This window comes from Nyctibius grandis, chromosome 6 (assembly GCF_013368605.1).
Source record: "Nyctibius grandis isolate bNycGra1 chromosome 6, bNycGra1.pri, whole genome shotgun sequence".
In the NCBI taxonomy this organism is placed as follows: domain Eukaryota; kingdom Metazoa; phylum Chordata; class Aves; order Nyctibiiformes; family Nyctibiidae; genus Nyctibius; species Nyctibius grandis.
In genome coordinates, this window is record NC_090663.1 from 61,603,851 (window position 1) to 61,623,228 (window position 19,378).

The window sequence follows — 19,378 nt, forward strand, 5'->3', positions numbered from 1 at the left end:
TAAAGACTGTTTTAGACAGTTTCTTTAAACTTTTTTCACATGTGCATACTATTAAAAGAACTTCTGGTTGTTTAAGAAAAAACAAAAAAAAACAAAAAAAAACAAAACCAAAACAAACAACAGAAAGACTCTTTGACTTCTTAAAAGTCAAAGTATTAGGAAGGGGAAAAAATAGATTGGATCTGGGACTTCAGATAAAAATTCCTTCTGTAATTATCCAAGACAACAAAAACCACCCAATACATGGGTAATTTGTGATCCACTATCTTTGTTTATACAGATATACAAAAGGGGTAACTGTACTTCATGCAGTTAAATAAAATTAACGTTGACCTGCAATATGAGTTAAAACTGCATGGCCTAGACTGTTTGCATGAACTAACTCTAATTATTACTGCTGCACTGAGGGGAGTGGAGCAGCTTAACATGGGATGGAATTTGCTAGTATCCCAGCTTGACTTCTACTTCCAGCTGAATAAAAGATGTCCTTCTGGGTGGCAGCTTGTATGGCAAGTCCTGAACCAGCCCCATGTTTGTATTTTGTCTTGACAAAGCAGTTTTAAGAGATCATGTGAGCTGGGATTAGTGTTGAATGTTTTGGGCCACCTTCATGGGCTGCCCCAGCTGTCATTAACATCTTAGTACCACTCAGATGTTAGAGTTGTAGCCTAACGTACATGGATCTTTCGTTTTCTTTCCAATTGGTTTGCATTAGTCTAGGCAGCTTTTCTCTCTCTCCTTTGCAGTCCTGTAATTGCTACTGTGCAGATGTTCCTTATTATACAATATCTGTCACACAAGGCAGTTGGTATTCACATATTTGTTATTGTCCTTGTCATGTTGTGAGGGAAAGTGTTATCTTCTGAGCTTTAGTTACACAGCTCTGAAATTGTGAAGTTATTTACTGTTTAAAGTAGTGACTATCAAGTGAAATTAATATGGTTGACCATGTAGATTAAGTCCCTATGAGACTTCCCTGCATGCCCTTTGCTGTCTCTCTAGAATAGATGTGAGTTCTTAAGGTAGTTATTTGTGCCACTGATAACTGGATGCACTGTCCTACTTGTGCAAGAAGAGGTGAGTAGTTAACAACAGAGGCATGTGCAGTGGCTCTAGCTGCAAAATGGCCATGCAGCAGCAACAGTTCCTGGAACAGCTGATTTTAGCAGGGGCTAGATTCTGCAAGCCCTTGTGCTGGCCTGTGTTTAGCTAGGTAGGTACCTTAAAAAGTGGCCTGGATTGCTGTAGTGCTATGTTGATGCAAGCTCTTGAAATCCAAGCCACTTTCAAGTTCTGCTCTACACAATAATTCTATTAGATTATGTCAATTTGCCCTAAAGTTAGAAGGTCACTTCTGAAGCCAGTATGTGAACTGTCCTTGCTGATACATGCAAATATCTTTTGGCATAATTGGTATTTTGAGGAAGATTCTTGCAGGAGCACAGCAGAAATAGCAATATGTAATCAGATGTGCTTCTTCATGAGATGACACCAGTTGGTAGACCAGAATAATTGTTTTCACTGTGCCCTAATTTTGCTGAGTTCTGCATTCTCTTCTTTTAAAAGTGATTACACTATTTCCAGTTGAACACTTAGTTCTTTCCTTTGACTTCTGTAACTGATCACGTGGAATTAGTTGATTCACCACTTATTTACTGTACACCATGGTTACTTAGCACACACTCACAATGTCGCTGGTCTTGGTGAGTCTAGAGATGAGACTTAACTTTATTCTTTTAAACAGTTTTGTCATCTGCAGTTCTGGCTGCTGCAGTGTGTTTTGGAGGAACAGTTTATAGAATCTGTTTGTCATCTTGCAGTTACAGTCTTTCTGCATTTCAGCTAGTCTACGTGACGCCTCTTTATGTCCTCCATTTCCTCTTCCAGATCAGTGTGTATATAGATGTCTGGCTGGACATGGGATAAGAATGCTTTAAAATGCTTTCTATTTAGAAAGATGTTTTCGAGCTCTAGGACCTCATGTGAAAATGCGATCAAGAGCTATGAAATATATATGGAAATAACTTTTTCCAAATATGCTTTCGGAAACATCTTGTTTGATCACACATTCTTTTCTGCTCCCTGTTCCCCTAAATCTTTCATGAACAGTATGACAAATGTCAGAACTGTACTTGGGTTCCAGCTTGTGTTTTTTACTGTGGAGATAGTATCTTGACTCAAAACTTTAAGTGATAGCAGTGTTACTGTTCAAGTCTTTAAACAAAGAAATGGAAAATAAACAATATTCAGCTGCAGCACACTGTGCAACTGGTACAAATGCCATTTAGCAGGCAGTTTGGGCAGCTTGTATTTCCACCTCACATTCATGCTTTATTAGTTTGATCATTTGTTTTCCTATACTTCTAAAGATAACAGGTTCAATGATGACTAGAAGCCTTCCTTGGGCATAACAGGTAGCTTACAGAGTGGAAGTTGCTACCTGAGATATGGGGTACAGTGTATTATAAAAGCATTCTATGTAGATTCAGAGTAACCTCAGTACTTTCACACCAGATTTTATGAATTGGTAGGATAAGATCAGTATAACTCCAGTGATTAGATTATTAATTTCATTTGTACATTTTTAGTCATGCTGTGTGTGCATGGCCAAGATGTAAATGTTATGAAGTCTAATGCTACAATGAGAGAATCTCATGATGGCTTTTCTAGGAGCAATGGTGAAGATAGTACTTGACTGTCTTCTTGCAGAAATAGTTTTAATCTTGCAGTTTTAGTAAATGGGAATTTGGGATGACCATCACCAACTTTTTTCTTTAAATCCTTTCTGACTAACTTGGTTCTTTAAATCCCTTTTAAAAGCTTTAAAAAAGCAAATAAACTTCTCAAACTACTAGGTGAGAAGGGGAAAGAAAATAAATAAAAGGATTGTTTTGAATGGTAAAAGCCTCTATGTTGAGCCTCATGAGAGGCTTGGCATAAAAAGATTTTGTTATTGTGGTGATGTTCAGTGCATGGCTGTTAAATGCTAGAGGATAGGAAATATTTCTTGCCAAAGGCAGGGAATAATGAAGAGAGGTTTGGATTATTTTGGAGATGTTTAGTTTGGTACTGGGGTAAATAGTAGCTGTGTGAGGGGCAGTAAAAACACGTTAATAGTATTATTGGCCTCTTCTGACATGTAGGGAGGCTCAAATGGAGACAGCAAAATGTCTGGGAAAGGCATTACAGAAAGAATTTGGGTGATATTTGTAATTATTTTCTACTGCTGTCCCACTGTTACCATCCTCTTGAAACTTTATTTAACAATGATACCCAGTGTTGTGGGGAGATAGCATGCCAGGCAGGAGAAGAGATAAGTCTAAGAAAATGTGTATTCTGTTCATCAAACTGTGGCAGAAACAAAAATGAAGAAGGAAGTGTTGAAGTGCATAGTACTTAAGTGTTTAGTATTTAAACAGTGTTGTCTTCCCTGACTAATTAAATAATATAAAAACGAAATGTTTTTTTCTTGTCAGCATAATGTGGAAAGTATTTTCTTCTATTAATAGAAAATCTTGAGCTAATGGAACACTTGAACAAGTTTAAGGAAGACCATGGGACTGCATTGGAAGCTTAGGTTGCGATGACTTTTTTTTTTGAACAGTTTTAACTGTGTAGTGCTTAAACTTGATGGGTAGAATTTCAGTGAAAAACCCAGTTACATATAGGAAACTTGATATAATTTTGGTTATTGCAGACTGGAAGCTTGAGTAATATATTATGAAAGGATTCTGTGCTGTTGTTCTAATCCCCTACATAAACATCTGTGTGCGTTGATCATGGTAGTCACTGAAATTGCTCAGTAGACTTAACTTCTTGGTGTTAGAATTAAACTTACCTGGTTTTACTTCTGGAAGTGGGGCATGGAAAGCTGCAAAAAAAACAAAAGTGAGAGGGGAAACATTCGGTGTGTGAGCTGGATGTAGATTTGGGTGTGAGCAAACAGCTTGAAAAAGAGGTGTGAGTATTCCCATCTCTATTTTACCAGGGTGTTGGTTACGATGCGAGAGCCTCATGCTGTTGCTGCTTGGCAGTAGGTGGGGTTAGGAACTAGTAGTTGTGGCAGGAAGGTAGAGGGGAAGACCAAACCAGGGAGCAGATCATGTTTCATGATCGGTTTCAGCCAATCTGTGTGTTTACCGTCAATGACAGAAGATGTATTGTGTCCGTATGGTCCCTCTTAACTAATGCTCATGAAGCTTTCCAGGCAGCTACGTCAGAGTTGAGCAAGCTAAAAAACTGTCTAGGAGTTTTGGGGAGGGAGAGAGGAGAAGGTATTCAGTGACTCTTGCCCGATTTGTTTGTCAGTGTCTAGTGTGCCAGATTTTTAGTGTTGGCACAGGGGGTAAAGCGTAGATCAGGATATGTATATGGGATACCCTAAGATAAGGGAGGGAGAGAAGCGGGAGAAGGAGATACTAGTGTTTCCAAAATGAGATGTTTTCATTTCTTGAGCCTTTGAACACAGCAGGTGTTGCTCCTATGTAGAGATCCATAATTTGTAACATGCTAATTGAACTGAGGGGTATGTGAAGCTATCTTATAGTGTGATACTAATCAGTTTAAAATATGCCCTGTCCGAAGGTGGCTGTGGTGGCTTTCTGCTGTCACTAGATGAGGATTACAGTTAATGGTTGCCTCTTTAATGTTGTATGCCTTGCAAGTACTAATGTCTATTAAACTTCTGTTAAATGTGTGTTATGAAGTATGAACTTCCGTATATACTTCAGTGCTAAAATAGCTTTTGTCTGGGTTGTACAACTTGTGCATGTGTTCCTTATTACCTGCTAATTTTGTAAAATACTCTGCAGATTTAAGCAATTATTGTCCTCACTTTAAGCTTTTAGGAAGAAGGTTCTTATTGCTGCAGGAAATATTTGAGAATGTTCTCATATATGTGACCTCTTATTTTGGAGTTGTCACTGATGCTTTTTGGGAGTAGCACAGGGGAAAAATTTGACAGGCATTATCTTCTTAATAATTACCCAAATATTTTTAGAGTGTATCACTGATAAATTTACTCTAAATATGTGACTTCCTCTTCTAGCTGCCTGATGGCTGATAAGCTGCAGCAGAGCCACTTTAAAGCACACATTAGTCACTGTGTGATTCCTCACCACCCTGTACTGAAAGTGGTGACTAAGCTCTGGGTCTGACTTACCATTACAAAGCGCAACCTTTACCCTTGGTAACTAGGTGGAGGATTTCACAAAACAGTGTAAAACATTCCTGCCTTCTGTGCTGACCCCCCTACCCCACCGCCAGTAATCTGCAACTTCTGTGTAAGCTAGAAGGGATGTGGGGCATCAGATGTGCTGCTAGGCTCTTAACAAATCTTTAAACCTTGCTGTCTCTTTGAGAAGACTCTTGAGTTGGAAAGTGGTTCTTCAACAGCGTCTGCAAAGCTATTAATAGAATGAAAGCAATTAGCAGTGAGAAGCCTGAGATGCTCAGACAGCAAACTACTTAAAAGCCTGGTGATCCAGAGGTTTCTTTTGGCAGTCTCTCAGAATTATTTTGCGTGATAAGACTGAGGTAGTACAGTGAGTTCCACTCTTTGTAGAGTGTTTATAACAGTCATTTTTAATGAATGGAAGAAAGGACGTAAGCCCAACATTTCTTTGCCATGTTCCAAAATATGCAGTGATAGAGAATCTTTTTTTGCCTTTATTCAAAAGCAAGCGATTCGGAGCTTAAGTATCAGTTCAGGTTAGCAGACTTTCCTGTCCTGATCTGAAATACTGAAACAGGCTCATTTTGGAGAGGATGGATTAAGTAGGAAGAAGACTTAATCTTATTTTTCTGGAGTGAAGAAGTTGTCAGGGAGTCTTTAGCCTCTTGGAAAAAGGTCAATATTTCTTTCAGCTCTGTTGAAAAGGGATTTAGCAATGTGCATTGGCAGTGAAGGCAGCCAACGCTATCCTGAGCTGTATTTAATAGGAGCATAGCCAGTATTTATAGGGAAGTGATTATTCCTCTCTGCTCTGTATGTCTTAGCTGTATCTAGAATACTGTGTCTGGTTTCGGGTCCTTGATCCAGGAAAAACATAAACTGGAAGCAAGCCCCGCAGAGGGACAGTCAGGGTGGTCGGGAGGCTGGAGCACAGGCCCTGTGAGGGCAGGCTGGGGGAGCTGGATTGCTTTAGCTTGAAGAAAAGAAGGCTCAGGGGGATTTAGCAGCCCCTTTATACCTACACGGAGGTCATCAGGAACCTGGAGGCCAGGCTTTTCAGAGTGGTGGGAGGCTGAGACATAAGGGGGAATAATTTGTAATAAGAAATAGATACAAAAAAAAAGCAGATTAAAAAAACCCCAAAACTTTCCCTGTGAGAACCATGCAGTGGAACAGGCTGCCTGAAGAGGTTGTGCATCTTTGGAGGTGTTAAAGGTACAGCTGGATGAAGCAGTGAGCAATCTAATCTGACATCATAGCTGATCCTGGCCAGAGGCCTAGAGACCTCCTTGAGGTTTCTTCTAACCTGAATTATTCTGTTAACGCTTCTGATTCTACAGATATGACTGGCCATTCTCAAAACCTTTGTTTTAGGAAAGACTGTTAACCTGTAAATAAAACTGCCTTTGTTTATGCCATATAGATGTGGATTATTGCCAGAATGAGTTACTCTAGTACTAAAAGTTAACAAATAATTGCCATTTAACAGATATTGTGACCTTGGTTCTTACAAGATAAGGGTAAATAACAGGGAGGAAAATCTAAGCCTGTCAGGGCATCAGGAGATGAAGCACCTTTAAAGGGCATCAGACTCTTAGTTACCAAACATGATCCTCTGGAGTCTGGGGACCAAACAGTTGAAGAGTCTGAAGATGCCTTCATATGATTAAGGCAAAACCTATTCAGCAGTGTTCAGAGTGATAAGAGAGCTCAAAGATACTTTTTTTTTTTTCGTTGCTTAGGTAATCACTGGAGTCTGGTGAGTACTGTTAAGGAAAAATTTACCTGTATTTATAATCTACATATTTACACGTACATGGGTATGGATATTTTTGTACTTTTTGATACATGTTTCAGAAACCTGGCACTGCTGTGGAACACAGTGAATACTACATGCCAGGAAAATGGAAACTGACATTGTTTTTACTATTAAGAGGTGTGAAGAAACAGAATTCCACAGAATGGTAAAACTTGGATTGTACAAACAGATAACAAGTAACCTTGAAGCTTTTCCCCTCTGTATGGGTAAGTGCAGGGATTTAGTCTTTTAAAGACAGCTTTTGTTGCTACATTAGTAATCTGAAATGAGAATTGCAAAATCCCTCTCTGAAGAGGTAGAGGGAGTATCTGCTCTATTTCCACTGCCGAAAATAATTTTGTACAGGGTAAGTAGTTAATGCTTTTTATAAAAGTTAAAATTTATTGCAAGTGACAATATGATGATAATCTCAGTTCTGACAGCGTTTGAATGAACGGTACTTCTGTAATACAGCTTTATCTTACTTGCATTTCTTTAGCATCACATGAGCAAGAAGTGTGTTGGAAGCCTATTAGAGAATGTAGATAAACTTGTAACTTTTAGATAAACTGCAATTCACTTTGTGCATGAATTTATATATTGTAAGCATAAACATTGCACAGCTGAAAGATGAACACAGCTCGGAAATTATTTTACTGTAGGGGAATAGAAATGATAAGCAAACCTATTAAACTCTGTCCTCTTTCTGCATACCTAAATGTACTTTGCTCAAATCTGGTTTAGCAGTTGTTTTTTGGTTTGGGGGGTTTTTTCTTGTTTGTGTGTGGTTTGGGTGTTTTTTTTCCCAATGGTCTACATGCTGTGAGGCATACATACAGCATGGAAGAAGGGATACTATAAAAACAAACTGAGACCTGAAATGCTTTTAAAAATAGAGAAACCCCAAAAAGCCAGTTTTTATTCATTGCTGTCAAGGCAGCAGAGGCTACCCAGCTTCTTCTCTAGTTTCGGGTCCCATAGGTAGTCCTAAAAATTTGACTGAAGAAAATACAAACTAGCTAACAGTTATTTCCTGCTAATAGTGATGTAGATAACAATACGATACTATAACTTTCTCTCATGTTATCTTCAATTATGTAGGTTTTTTTCTGCATTACGTTATTTACAGACCCTTTTTCTGCAACTACCAAATACAATAATATATTACAGCTGTATCAAATGTTTGAGCCAACCTTAATGAAAGTTAATGAGGTTTAAAAATACTACTGCCTAGAAACCTTTTCCATCTTGTATATGAGTGTGTAGCTTTCTTTAATGTCAGAGTAGATCGGTCTGACTGTTTTGGAGGCTCTTGTTCCAATAGCATTGTTCATATTTGGAACAGCAGGTTAAGAACTACTTCTTTGGAAGGCCTGTGCAAATTGTGTCTATTCAGTCCTTGCTAAGTTAGAGAAGTTGAAATACTTTGAGAAATGTTACAGAAGTTCCAAATACTGGATGAGAAACACCAATGGTGAGCTAACTTCATGTGAAAATGACCTTTATGTGAAAACTGGATGACTAACAAGCTGAATAAAACTGCTTGTTATTCTTAGGTTGTAGCGTAAAGGGCCAAATGTAGATGTGCTTTCTTACACTTGTCTCAAAACTATTTTCTTTTGAACAACAGTCAAATGGGGATGCAGAAAACTAAAAGAGCTATTTGCATGGGAGCAAGTAGAAGCTCAGGATAAACAGCTGGGACCTCTGCTCTTTTTGCGTCTTTTTCACTTGTAAGATTTTCCTTGAAATATGTTGTTCCTTGTGACAATTAGGACTTCTGCTGTAATATTGCTGGTTAAGAAGCTCTGTTCCTTGATGAGGGTACGTGTCTATTTTTAGAAGTACTGAAGTGGTTCCAAAAAGAAAACTTTCCTAAAACCTGAGTGTATCCCTTAGAGGAATTTTGTTTATCCTTTTGGGTTACTTGGCCAATTTTGTGTGAGTCTTTGAGACTCCCCGAGTGAATGTTCCAGAGCTTAGAGCAGTCGGGTTATCTATCACTTCTCTGACCAGTCAGATTGGCAGCAAGGGACTGAAAGCTTCAAGCAGAGTGTTTTTATCATCTTCATCAATAGAATTTCTGCTTTCTTTTAGAATATGAGAGAAAGAGGTTGAAAAGGTACTATAAAGGAAAGCCCTTATGTTCTTACAGGTCACTGATCAGGTGATATATAGCACCTTGAACTATCAATGTAAACAAAGGTTTGACCACAGTATGCACTCTGCTTGAAATAATCTTGATGAGCCATCAGAAGTGGTGGATCAATATGCCTTACGATCCATTTAAAAGTAGCAGGAAGGAACACAACTTTTTCCTGCAAAGCTGTAGGTATAACTGCTTTGCTTAATAAGTTATTATAAAAACCTGAGTGCTGCTTTACTTCTAGGTTGTTAGGTTATTGTTCATCTGTAGTTTAGATGCTCTTTGGTCTTTAAGGTTTACTTGATGTCATTAAATACCTGGAAAAAAAAAAATCTTCCTTTTGGTAGTAGTGGTGTTATGTGCCTGTGGGGAAGAGAAGGAAATAACTCAGGTTGCTACTTACTGTGATGGCTCAGTGTTCTTCAGTAAATGCATAATTCTAAAAATGTTTCAACTGTGCGAGATATAAAATGTATCAAGTTTTGATTGCTGATCTCTACACCAGTGACTGCTATGTGTAATGTTGTGTTGAGGAGAAGGGTCTTGACTTAGGTGAGTGCTAGGTAGGCTTGTGTTCCAAAACTTAAGCAATTAGGTTCAGATTTTTTTCTATACTTTCACTTAAGTGTTCTGTCTTATGCACATCTTTAGTAGACAGGGGGAATAGAAGAATGTGTGTGTTAAGAAAAGGACTTGTGAAAGTTGAAATGTTGTTCTACTACAGTTTTAAGTAAGTCTGTTGCTTTTGCAGCTGCTCTAAAAGAATATTCTTAGTTGTAGGAAGCATCAGAGAGGTCGTTGCCTGGCTGCTGGGTTAAACATCCCCTTCTCTCAGTGAAGCAGAGTTTACAGTCTGGTTAGTAGGAGGGAGAAAAGGCATCTGAAATCACCACTTGTTTTCTTGGGTGTTGGGTTTTTTGGAGGGTGGAGAGTTGTTTAGTGTTGTGTGTGTGTTTCAGTTCTCATACACTTATTGATTAGGGATTTAGAAAAGGTCAACCAGTCACAGTGAATTTTGGAAACACTGAGAGGTTAATTTGGAAATGTTTATTGACTATTTCAGTGTTATTTGTATGAATCTCACATATTTGTGATCTGAACCTTTACCTCTTCTCTCTTGCAGCAGTAAGAGCTGCAGCTAGGAAATCAGTGGGATTTACATGCTGGCCATGTTAAATGTCTTCTCTGTTTGGGGGAGTGAGAGGGGAAGGACCAAAACACAAACACCCAACTTTCCAGGCTGATTTGGTTTTAGATTGTCCTTACTATCAAGAGATCGGTTACTGGACAGGTTTTTCCTAAGCAGATTGTTTTCTGTTAAGCCACATTCTGTAATGTACGGTTAGGGAGACTGGCAGCTCTGGTTTCCATCGTGATGACTTAATTGTACATATAGGTGGCAAACTGTGGCAGCCTATGTTGGCATGCAGAGACTTGAGGTGGTGGTACTGTTGAACATCTCTTAGAGGAACAATTGGAAAAAAAAAAGAGAATTATAATTTGCTGGTAGATAGTGAGCACTTTGTATATGATAATACTACTTTTCCTGTAGGAGCTGAACAGAGTAATAAAAATAGGTGCATCACAACTATGATAAGTGGTTTCACAGAACTTTAAAGATGGGGGAAAATGGCCTTTGTTTCAACTAGAGCAATGTCAGTTCTGTAGAGTTGAACCGCATTCTTTCCTCTTTGTAGAAAATACTGTTATAAAATGTATACACTTATCTAATTTTTTTTATCGAATCAGATTTTACTGAATTGACAAATGCAGCCTGAAATAAATCCTGTGCAATAATGAGTTTTGCTGTTTAAAAAAAAATCTAGACCATTTTTAAGTAACTAAAGGCCAAACACAGATCCATTTGTAGTCTGTTCTACGTATAGGTTACCATAACTAAGAATCTAATCTAGAAGTATATTTCTCAGTTCTCTGAAACTTCAGATGTTATTTAGTGAGTACTACAGTAGCTATGTAGACACATTTTGTACTGTTTTGGTTGAAATACTCATTTAGTTCCACGAAAATTTAATGGAGCTATCCACTGAGTAGATTTTCTAGATGAATCTAAATTACTTTATGCCTTACAAAATCAAATGCTGTAGTGCCCTTCTGTGTTTTGTCCTGTCACCTGGAGTAACAAGATTACTTGATCTATATGGACAAACCATGTTAATATATGCAGCAACCCTAGGGTCAAAAAGCAGTTATTTTGTATGGAATGCCCCTAAGCAATAAAATTCAATATTGCTGCAAACATGGATTAGTCTTAATTCTGACAACTGATAAAGCAAGTGCTGCCATGATCATTGAAGTCTTGGATCTTGTCCTTTTAAAAAAAAAAAAAGCCTAAATTGTTACTAGTTCCTAAACTGATCAGAGATTTATCAAGTTACTCAGTAGGAACTGGCTTGAATTATTTCACAGTAACCACCTGTCTCTAGTTTGCCTTTTGACTGTATGTGTAAGTAGACTTGGATGGAGCGTAGAATAAGCATTTTTAAGATATTTGTTCAGTGTCACATTACTAGTTCTGGAGGCTTTCAATATCTGTTTTGGTTTTTTTTTGCAGATGATACAGCTCTAGAGGAAAGAAAGATTTGTCTTCACCACTTGATTTACAGTATCTGAATAGTGAAAGCACAATGGACACTTTTTAGAGTTTTACAGAAATCCAGAATCATCTAGGAATAAGAACGCTGGACTTCAAGGAATAACAGACTTTAGAGAGCCCAGAAATTGGTCACTGATAAACCTGATTTGGCGATACGGCTTGGGAATGAATACCATTGAGACAGCAAAGCTTGAAGAGCATATGGAGGGTCCAAACAATGACACTTCTAATGGCTACTCACGACCTACACTCTCAGTCAGTGAAGAGAATAAAAATGGCACTAGCAAACCAAAGGGCTTGTCTAATGGCTTGCGAAAAACAACAAAGAAATATCCTGATTACATCCAGATTGCTATGCCTGCTGAGTCTAGGAACAAATTTCCTCTGGAATGGTGGAAAACAGGCATTGCCTTTGTCTATGCTCTCTTCAACTTGATTCTAACAACTGTCATGATCACTGTGGTCCATGAGAGAGTACCTCCAAAGGAGCTAAGCCCTCCCTTGCCTGACAAATTTTTTGATTACATTGATCGTGTGAAATGGGCTTTTTCTGTATCAGAAATAAATGGAATGATACTAGTTGGATTATGGATATTCCAGTGGTTGTTTCTTAGATACAAGTAAGTAGCTATATTTTTTTCTCTGCTGTATGTTTTCAGAATGTTGTTTTCCCTTCTTCGCTTTGGGTAGAAGAAATCTTATGGTAGCATCTGTAGCAATATTGTAGAATAGGGCTGGGAGCAAAATGACAAAGGGGTGACTTCTTTAGAAAGTTCCAGCATCCATGCTGGATAAGGAAATATGGGCTTCTCCTGATTACTGAAGAATATTTTTTAAATTTGAATTTCTGACACCTACATTGTACTAGTGAATTTTATTCTGTGATTGGGCGTTTTAAAGTGTGTTTACTGATGTGGCAATGTTTAAACAGAGGAAATCATGGTGATGTAAAAATTCTCATCCAAATTTGAGGAGGAACCTGCTGTCCTCTACAGCTAGACTAGAAGCTTTTTCCTGTGTCTTCATTTGCTTGAGCTATACATATTTGAGTCAAGTATGTGATTATAATATGGGACTAAAAACGGAAGGTCACTGAGTCAAGGAAAACTATACCTGACTGCACACCTAAGTTAGTCTGAGGCCACATTAAATTGGTTAAATAGCTTTGGTGGGAGCTTTGTGCTAGCTATGTACTCTTATGAGCCAGCAAGCCTAAACCTGAAGAAAGATTTTTTTTTAATTTTTTTTAGTATTAGATTTAGAGTGTGTGAAGAGCAGGGGGTAGAGCTGCTCTGTAGTTCTAGGGATTTAGCTATATAGTAAAGCTAGAGCTCCATAACCAGCATTATGTATATCCTGAATGTGAACTTTGTACTCAGTCTTTTTTTCCCCCTTCCCTTACTTTCAGATCAATAGTGGGACGCAGGTTCTTTTTTATAATAGGAACTTTGTATCTGTACCGCTGTATTACTATGTACGTTACCACCTTACCTGTGCCTGGAATGCATTTTCAGTGTGCACCAAAGGTAAGCGCCTTTGCTCCCTAATTCTTGCCTTAGTCTCTGCCTCAGTCCTTATGGCTCATGGCTCATTAGAGCAAATAGAAGATAATGTTTCAGGTGTTATTAAATAACACAAATTACTTTCAGTTGATGTCTTCAGAAACGTAGTGATAAACCAAAAGTTGTGTGACACAGAAAGAGCCTCAAGCTGTTTGCTGTAGTTACGATGCTTTAAAGGAGAGTACCTATGTTGAAATAGCGCTGCTACCAAATTTTAATAAGCTTGCTTCCGAGGCTCAAGCTAATCACTCTAGTACTGCACTGATATCTTTTCTTACATGGTGGGATACCTAAGGTTAATATTGTAATTCACAGGCTCACACACAAGCTTGTGTTGCAGTATGCTTTTAGAAAAACCACAATGTTATAATATGCTTTGTCCTGTTTCTCACACTTTTGTCAAGAGCTGTAGCAATACCTGAAGTCAGCTACATGTCCCTGCTTCCAAAATGTATATAAATGTGACTAAAACAAGTTCAGCTATTTAAATGAGCTGATACATATAGAAACATGTACATGCTAATATCTCTACAAGAATATTAAAAAAAAAATTGTGGCAGTGTTTAGATGGTGACACGAAGGAATCCTGTTACTGCCATTTTAGGTTACTAATACAAAGTTGTAGACATATAATTGCCTTGGAACAAATTGTATCGTGTTGGCTGCACTGAAAGAACAGTGCACTTGAGAGAGTAAGAAAGTTTGGTTGTGCACTGAGAAGATAAGCATTTTGAAATCTAAAAATATTGTAAATTTGCTTGAGGGGTAAATTTGTCACTTCTTGTGTAGGATCTCCTCAGTCTTGAAGTACAGCATCATGTCTGTTCAGTCTTACTTTTTTACATTGGGACAGCTTAGGAACATAGTAGATGAACTACTTTTCCTATGAATCAGGATCTATTTGAAAAAGCTTTATTTACATACCACTATTGTAAAGACTCAACTGTTTTGTTTTAGTAACTTAGGAAATTACTTTGTGTGTAGTAGACTGTGTATTGAGGAATGGGAAAGGGTAAACAAAAGAAAATGTAAATGTCTGCTGAAAGTGCATTTTGCTAGCATTAAAACAGGATGAATTACTTGAACTCTGGAAAAACTTGATAGCTTTTCTGGATTTCTCTTTTTGTCCCATGTGAATATTTTTCTGATTATGAAAAACTCAAGTTATCCCTTTATCTTGTTTGGTTTATTTCCAGAGTTAATCTTTAAACAGCAAGGTGAAACTGAGTATTTGCCTTGTTTTTATGAGAAATCAAAAGCTGATCCTAATGCGTGCTTAAAAAGAATAAATCCTCTAAATCTGAGTAAGTCCTGACTGAGTTTGTAACCAAATCTAAAATTAAGTGAGTTTGAGGTTTTTGTCCTGTAGAAATGTTGCTCAGCTCTGAACAGAATGGCAGAAGCAGTACACAGGTTGTACTGTATTGGAACTGGTTTTGAATGGGTTTTATCTGTTCCATCAATGGCTATCATGAGATACCTCACCTTACAAATTTTCAGTGTCTACCTTTCCAGTATATTCTGCATCTCATTCTCATACAATGCATATTGTAAAATAGCCTGGGAAAGCATAGACAGAATGCTAGTATTATCAAGCTGATCTTTAGCACCTGTCGAAGTTGACATGCATGCTTATTTATTTAAGAATATGTGAAAGAAAGCCAAAGAAAATGAAGATAACTTGTGTCCTTTTTCTCCCTATCTCCCTGAATCCACATGTCTGGGCAAGAAGTTTACTCAAGTCACTTATGGTATATCTTAAACTTTTTTGTACTTATTTTCTGGTGTTCTAGTTGAATGGAGATTCTCAGGCAAAGCTTCAGAGGATCCTGCGACTGATTTCTGGTGGTGGTTTATCCATAACTGGATCACATATCCTATGCGGAGACTTCCTGTTTAGTGGTCACACTGTGGTATTAACGCTGATCTACCTGTTCATCAAAGAGTGTAAGTGATGGTATTTCAATGCACTCTCGTTCAAATCTGTTGTACTGGGAAAACACATGATAAAAGTGCATGTAAAAACTATTGCCTTCCAAAAGTTAATGGTCAGCTGTACACAGACTGTACGTGTATGGGTTTGAAATAAAAAACATGACTTTGATTGCTGAGCAATAATGGAACAATGGAACAAAAATGGTGTAGTAAAAGTGGTGTGGGCTTTAGTTAAGGGCTTAATGTGACTAGACATGTTACTTCTGTCTTTATACAGAGTGTTTACTGGTTGGTTGAAGCAAGCTAGCTTTTCATTATTCATTGACAAGTTACTCAAATTTGGGGTAAAACATACTGTAGTTAATTATGCAGATTAGCTCTGTGCAGGTTGGCTGATATACCTTAGATGTTAAGGAGTTTTTGTGGCTTGAGCACAGTGCCATTGCACACTTATACTACATCCAGAAGCAAAGTTATTTAAGTGTGCTGTACATCAGTTACTCCAGACAATGGAAAGCTGATTCATGCTCCTTGGGTGTCTTCTGCTAGAGTCTCCCACTTATGCCTCTTGAAGTTGATAAGAATTTGGCAAGCATGCAGAAGATATAGTTGGGGTTATGGTTTCCCCCTTTGCTTTACATTGCTATGGGACATGGGGGGAAAATCTGTGCTGCACACACAGCATCAATTGAAGCTTTGGAGAACTAAGCACCAACTTCTAAATCTGATACATGGTAAGCAATGCTTCTACCCTGGGAACTTGGCTGCTCGTGAATGCATAGTGGGGAGTTCCCTTTCCAGTTGACATGTTTGGAATTGGAATCTTCTCTCCTGCTGTTGTGTCCCAAACTATGCAAATGCTAGCTTGGCTCACAGGAATGGGTAATTCTCACGTAAACGAAAATAAGACTAGCCAGCATCAGTTGAATGCCTTCCTTTTATTAAAACATTGCGGGAAGGAAGTGTGGCAGTGCTACATTCTGCCTTAAACAAAAAACATGATATAAAAACACCCGTTTAATATGACAAACTTCAAATCTGTGGATGCGAGACATTCTTCTTCAAACAGTGATTCAAGATGATGGTGGTAGTCTTTTAGTACCAGGAAAGATGCCAATAACCCAATATTTTTGGGGCTGGTGTAACTCATACTTTTATCATAAGAGGTTGGAGGAATTGTGTTGTACAAATTCTTGTAATAAGCTCTTTGCTGCCTAATTGTTAGGCATATATTTCAGTGGAGTTGTGCTCTATGAATGAGTAATGCTTTCCTTTTTCTGCCTCCCATATATTTAGCAAAATGTTATCTGAGCAAGGGCTTAAGCCCTATAGTTGCTCTGAGTTAGAGGTTGCTTATGATGTTCTTTTCTGCTCTTTTGGTGGCACGTCTTCAATACAAGATGCATTCTGAGGTTTTTATTATTTCTGGCTTAGTGGATTTTATGCTCTGCTCATCTTTTCCTTTCATCCTTTGCTCCTTCTTTACTTATTCCCCTGCACTCCAGCTTTTTTACCCAGAATAATTATTTACATTTTTAGCCTTGGTATGTCTGTCTTGCCTGGGGCTGTTTTCACCAACTTCTTGAGATGACTTGGCTCCTTTATAATTTTATTTTTTTAAAAAATTAGTAGATACAGATTTGTCTGCAATGTTTTGGGGAAAGTTAAGAGAACTTAGTGTTTTGACACTTGCACCAAAATGTAAGTCCTCCTACAGTAACTATTTTACACAGGCCTCTCAAACTGCTACTGGGTAGGCTTGTTGAGACAGTAACTTTTCTGCTGGTATTGTGTGAAAGTAAAGGCTGACCATTGCCCCACAAGGCAAGGGGTGCCAAAACCTCCCACTGCGAGTGAAATGAAGCCCATTAGCCTGTCAGAAGTTATGAATGGTCATTGTGACACCCAAGGCATTTTTAAATGAGGAAAGAAGGGCAGGGGAACTCTTCCACTGAAGTGACTTAAATGCATTTTGAAGAATAGCTTCAATCCCATTTGTTAATCTTTAATGAAAGGGTAGAAATTCACAGACTGTACTTCCCTGTACAGTGTATTCTGTTTCACAGAACAGAGGTTTCATGCAAAGTAGTTACAACCTAGGAATTAAAATAAGAGTGTCTTTTCCTGTTTAATCTGTGACCTCTGCTCAGGTTATGCAAATTCTAGGCATTTTACTTGAGTGTAAGTTTACTTGAGCATAGACTGTAAAAAGAGCAGAGATTCAATACACCAAAGTAAAATAATCAAGGTGCATGTCTTGCCTCAATTCTGTCTCTTCCCCTGCACCCCATACCCTAGAAGTGATTTAAGTGGAAAACTTAATTTGACTAGAAAATGGGGGACAGTGCTGTCTGCCTCTAACTGCAAGCTCATCTTGGGTTCATTTTACAAAGTAATAACACCTCAGTAAGTTTGTGTAATTCTCCTTCTATGACCAAGTGACCTGCTCAGTAGATGAGGGCAGGGCTGTGGATGTAGTCTATCTAGACTTCAGTAAGGCATTCGACACTGTCTCCCACAGCATCCTCCTAGACAAACTGGCTGCCCAGGGCTTGGATGGGTGGACTCTTAAATGGGTTAAAAACTGGCTGGATGGCCGAGCCCAGAGAGTGATGGTGAATGGAACAAAGTCCAACTGGCGGCCGGTCACTAGCGGTGTTCCCCAGGGCAAAGTTCTGGGGCCGCTGCTGTGCAATATTTTTATAGATGATCTAGACGTGGGGATTGAGTGCACCCTCAGTAAATTTGCAGATGGGAGTGTCGATCTGCTGGAGGGTAGGAAGGCCCTACAGAGGGATCTGGACAGGTTAGATAGATGGGCCGAGACCAACGGCATGAGGTTCAACAAGAACAAGTGGCGGGTCTTACACTTTGGCCACAACAACCCCATGCAGCGCTATAGGCTGGGGGAAGAGTAGTTAGAGAGCAGCCTGTCACAAAGAGACTTAGGGCTGCTGATCAACAGCCGGCTAAACATGAGCCAGCAGTGTGCCCAGGTGGCCAAGAAGGCCAATGGCATCCTGGCCTCTATTAGGAACAGTGTAGCTAGCTGGTCTAGGGAAGTGATCGTCCCTCTGTACTCGGCACTGGTGAGGCCGCACCTTGAATACTGTGTCCAGTTCTGGGCCCCGCACTTCAAGAAAGATGTTGAGGTGTTGGAGCGAGTCCAGAGGAGGGCGACCAAGCTGGTGAAGGGTCTGGAGGGTCTGACCTATGAGGAACGGCTGAGGGAGCTGGGGTTGTTTAGCCTGGAGAAGAGGAGGCTCCGAGGTGACCTTATTGCCATCTACAACTACCTGAAGGGAGGTTGTAGTGAAGTGGGAGTCGGCCTCTTCTCCCGGGCAACTAGCAATAGGACAAGAGGACACAGCCTCAAGCTTTGCCAGGGGAGGTTCAGGTTGGACATTAGGAAGAATTTCTTTTCAGAAAGGGTTATTAGACATTGGAATGGGCTGCCCAGGGAGGTGGTGGAGTCACCATCTCTGGATGTGTTTGAGAAAAGACTGGACATGGCACTTAGTGCCATGGTCTAGTTGACATGATGGTGTCAGGGCAATGGTTGGACTCAATGATCCCAGAGGTCTCTTCCAGCTTGATTGATTCTGTGATTCTGTAATTCTTTAGTCTTGTTTTCTGTGTCAAAACAGGGTTCTTGTACCAGTGAGGTATAAATGAGTTATGTTTTAAAATTTAGTAGCCTTAATTAAATCATCTTTTTTTATCTTTTCCCCTTCCCTTTGTGGATTGCTGTAATAATGTATATGGCTTTTTTTGTGTTTTCCCATCACCTTCCTATTTCATAGATTCACCACGTCATTTCTGGTGGTATCACTTAATCTGCTGGCTAATGAGTGCCGCTGGCATAATATGTATCCTTGTTGCTCATGAACACTATACCATAGATGTCATCATTGCTTACTATATCACTACACGGCTTTTCTGGTGGTACCACTCAATGGCTAATGAAAAGGTGAGTAGCAAATACTTTTAGAATCAATCTATGGCCTGCATTTGTTAATACTGCTCAAAGGTTGAAATTAGTTCTTAATTTTGAAATAAAAATAGAGGTTCCATATTGAAGTTTAAACAAATTGAGCAAGGAGTTTCACTTTACTGTGGTTTAAATATTTAATGGCTTAAGATTTTTTTG

At 38.9% G+C, this 19,378-nt stretch overlaps 1 protein-coding gene across 4 annotated transcripts in view; it reads left to right on the top strand.

Moving 5' to 3' along the window:
* SGMS2 (sphingomyelin synthase 2) overlaps positions 1-19,378 on the top strand; it is a 42,701-nt gene that overhangs the window by 11,553 nt on the left and 11,770 nt on the right. For 3 of the 4 annotated variants that reach the window (XM_068402789.1, XM_068402790.1, XM_068402788.1), the window contains exons 2-5: positions 11,690-12,351; positions 13,140-13,257; positions 15,087-15,240; positions 19,032-19,198. In XM_068402789.1, coding sequence (XP_068258890.1) covers positions 11,897-12,351; positions 13,140-13,257; positions 15,087-15,240; positions 19,032-19,198 — 894 coding nt within the window. In that variant the 5' untranslated portion in view covers positions 11,690-11,896. Of the gene's footprint in view, positions 1-11,689; positions 12,352-13,139; positions 13,258-15,086; positions 15,241-19,031; positions 19,199-19,378 lie in introns of those variants that run through there. The other variant, XM_068402791.1, reaches the window with a different exon arrangement.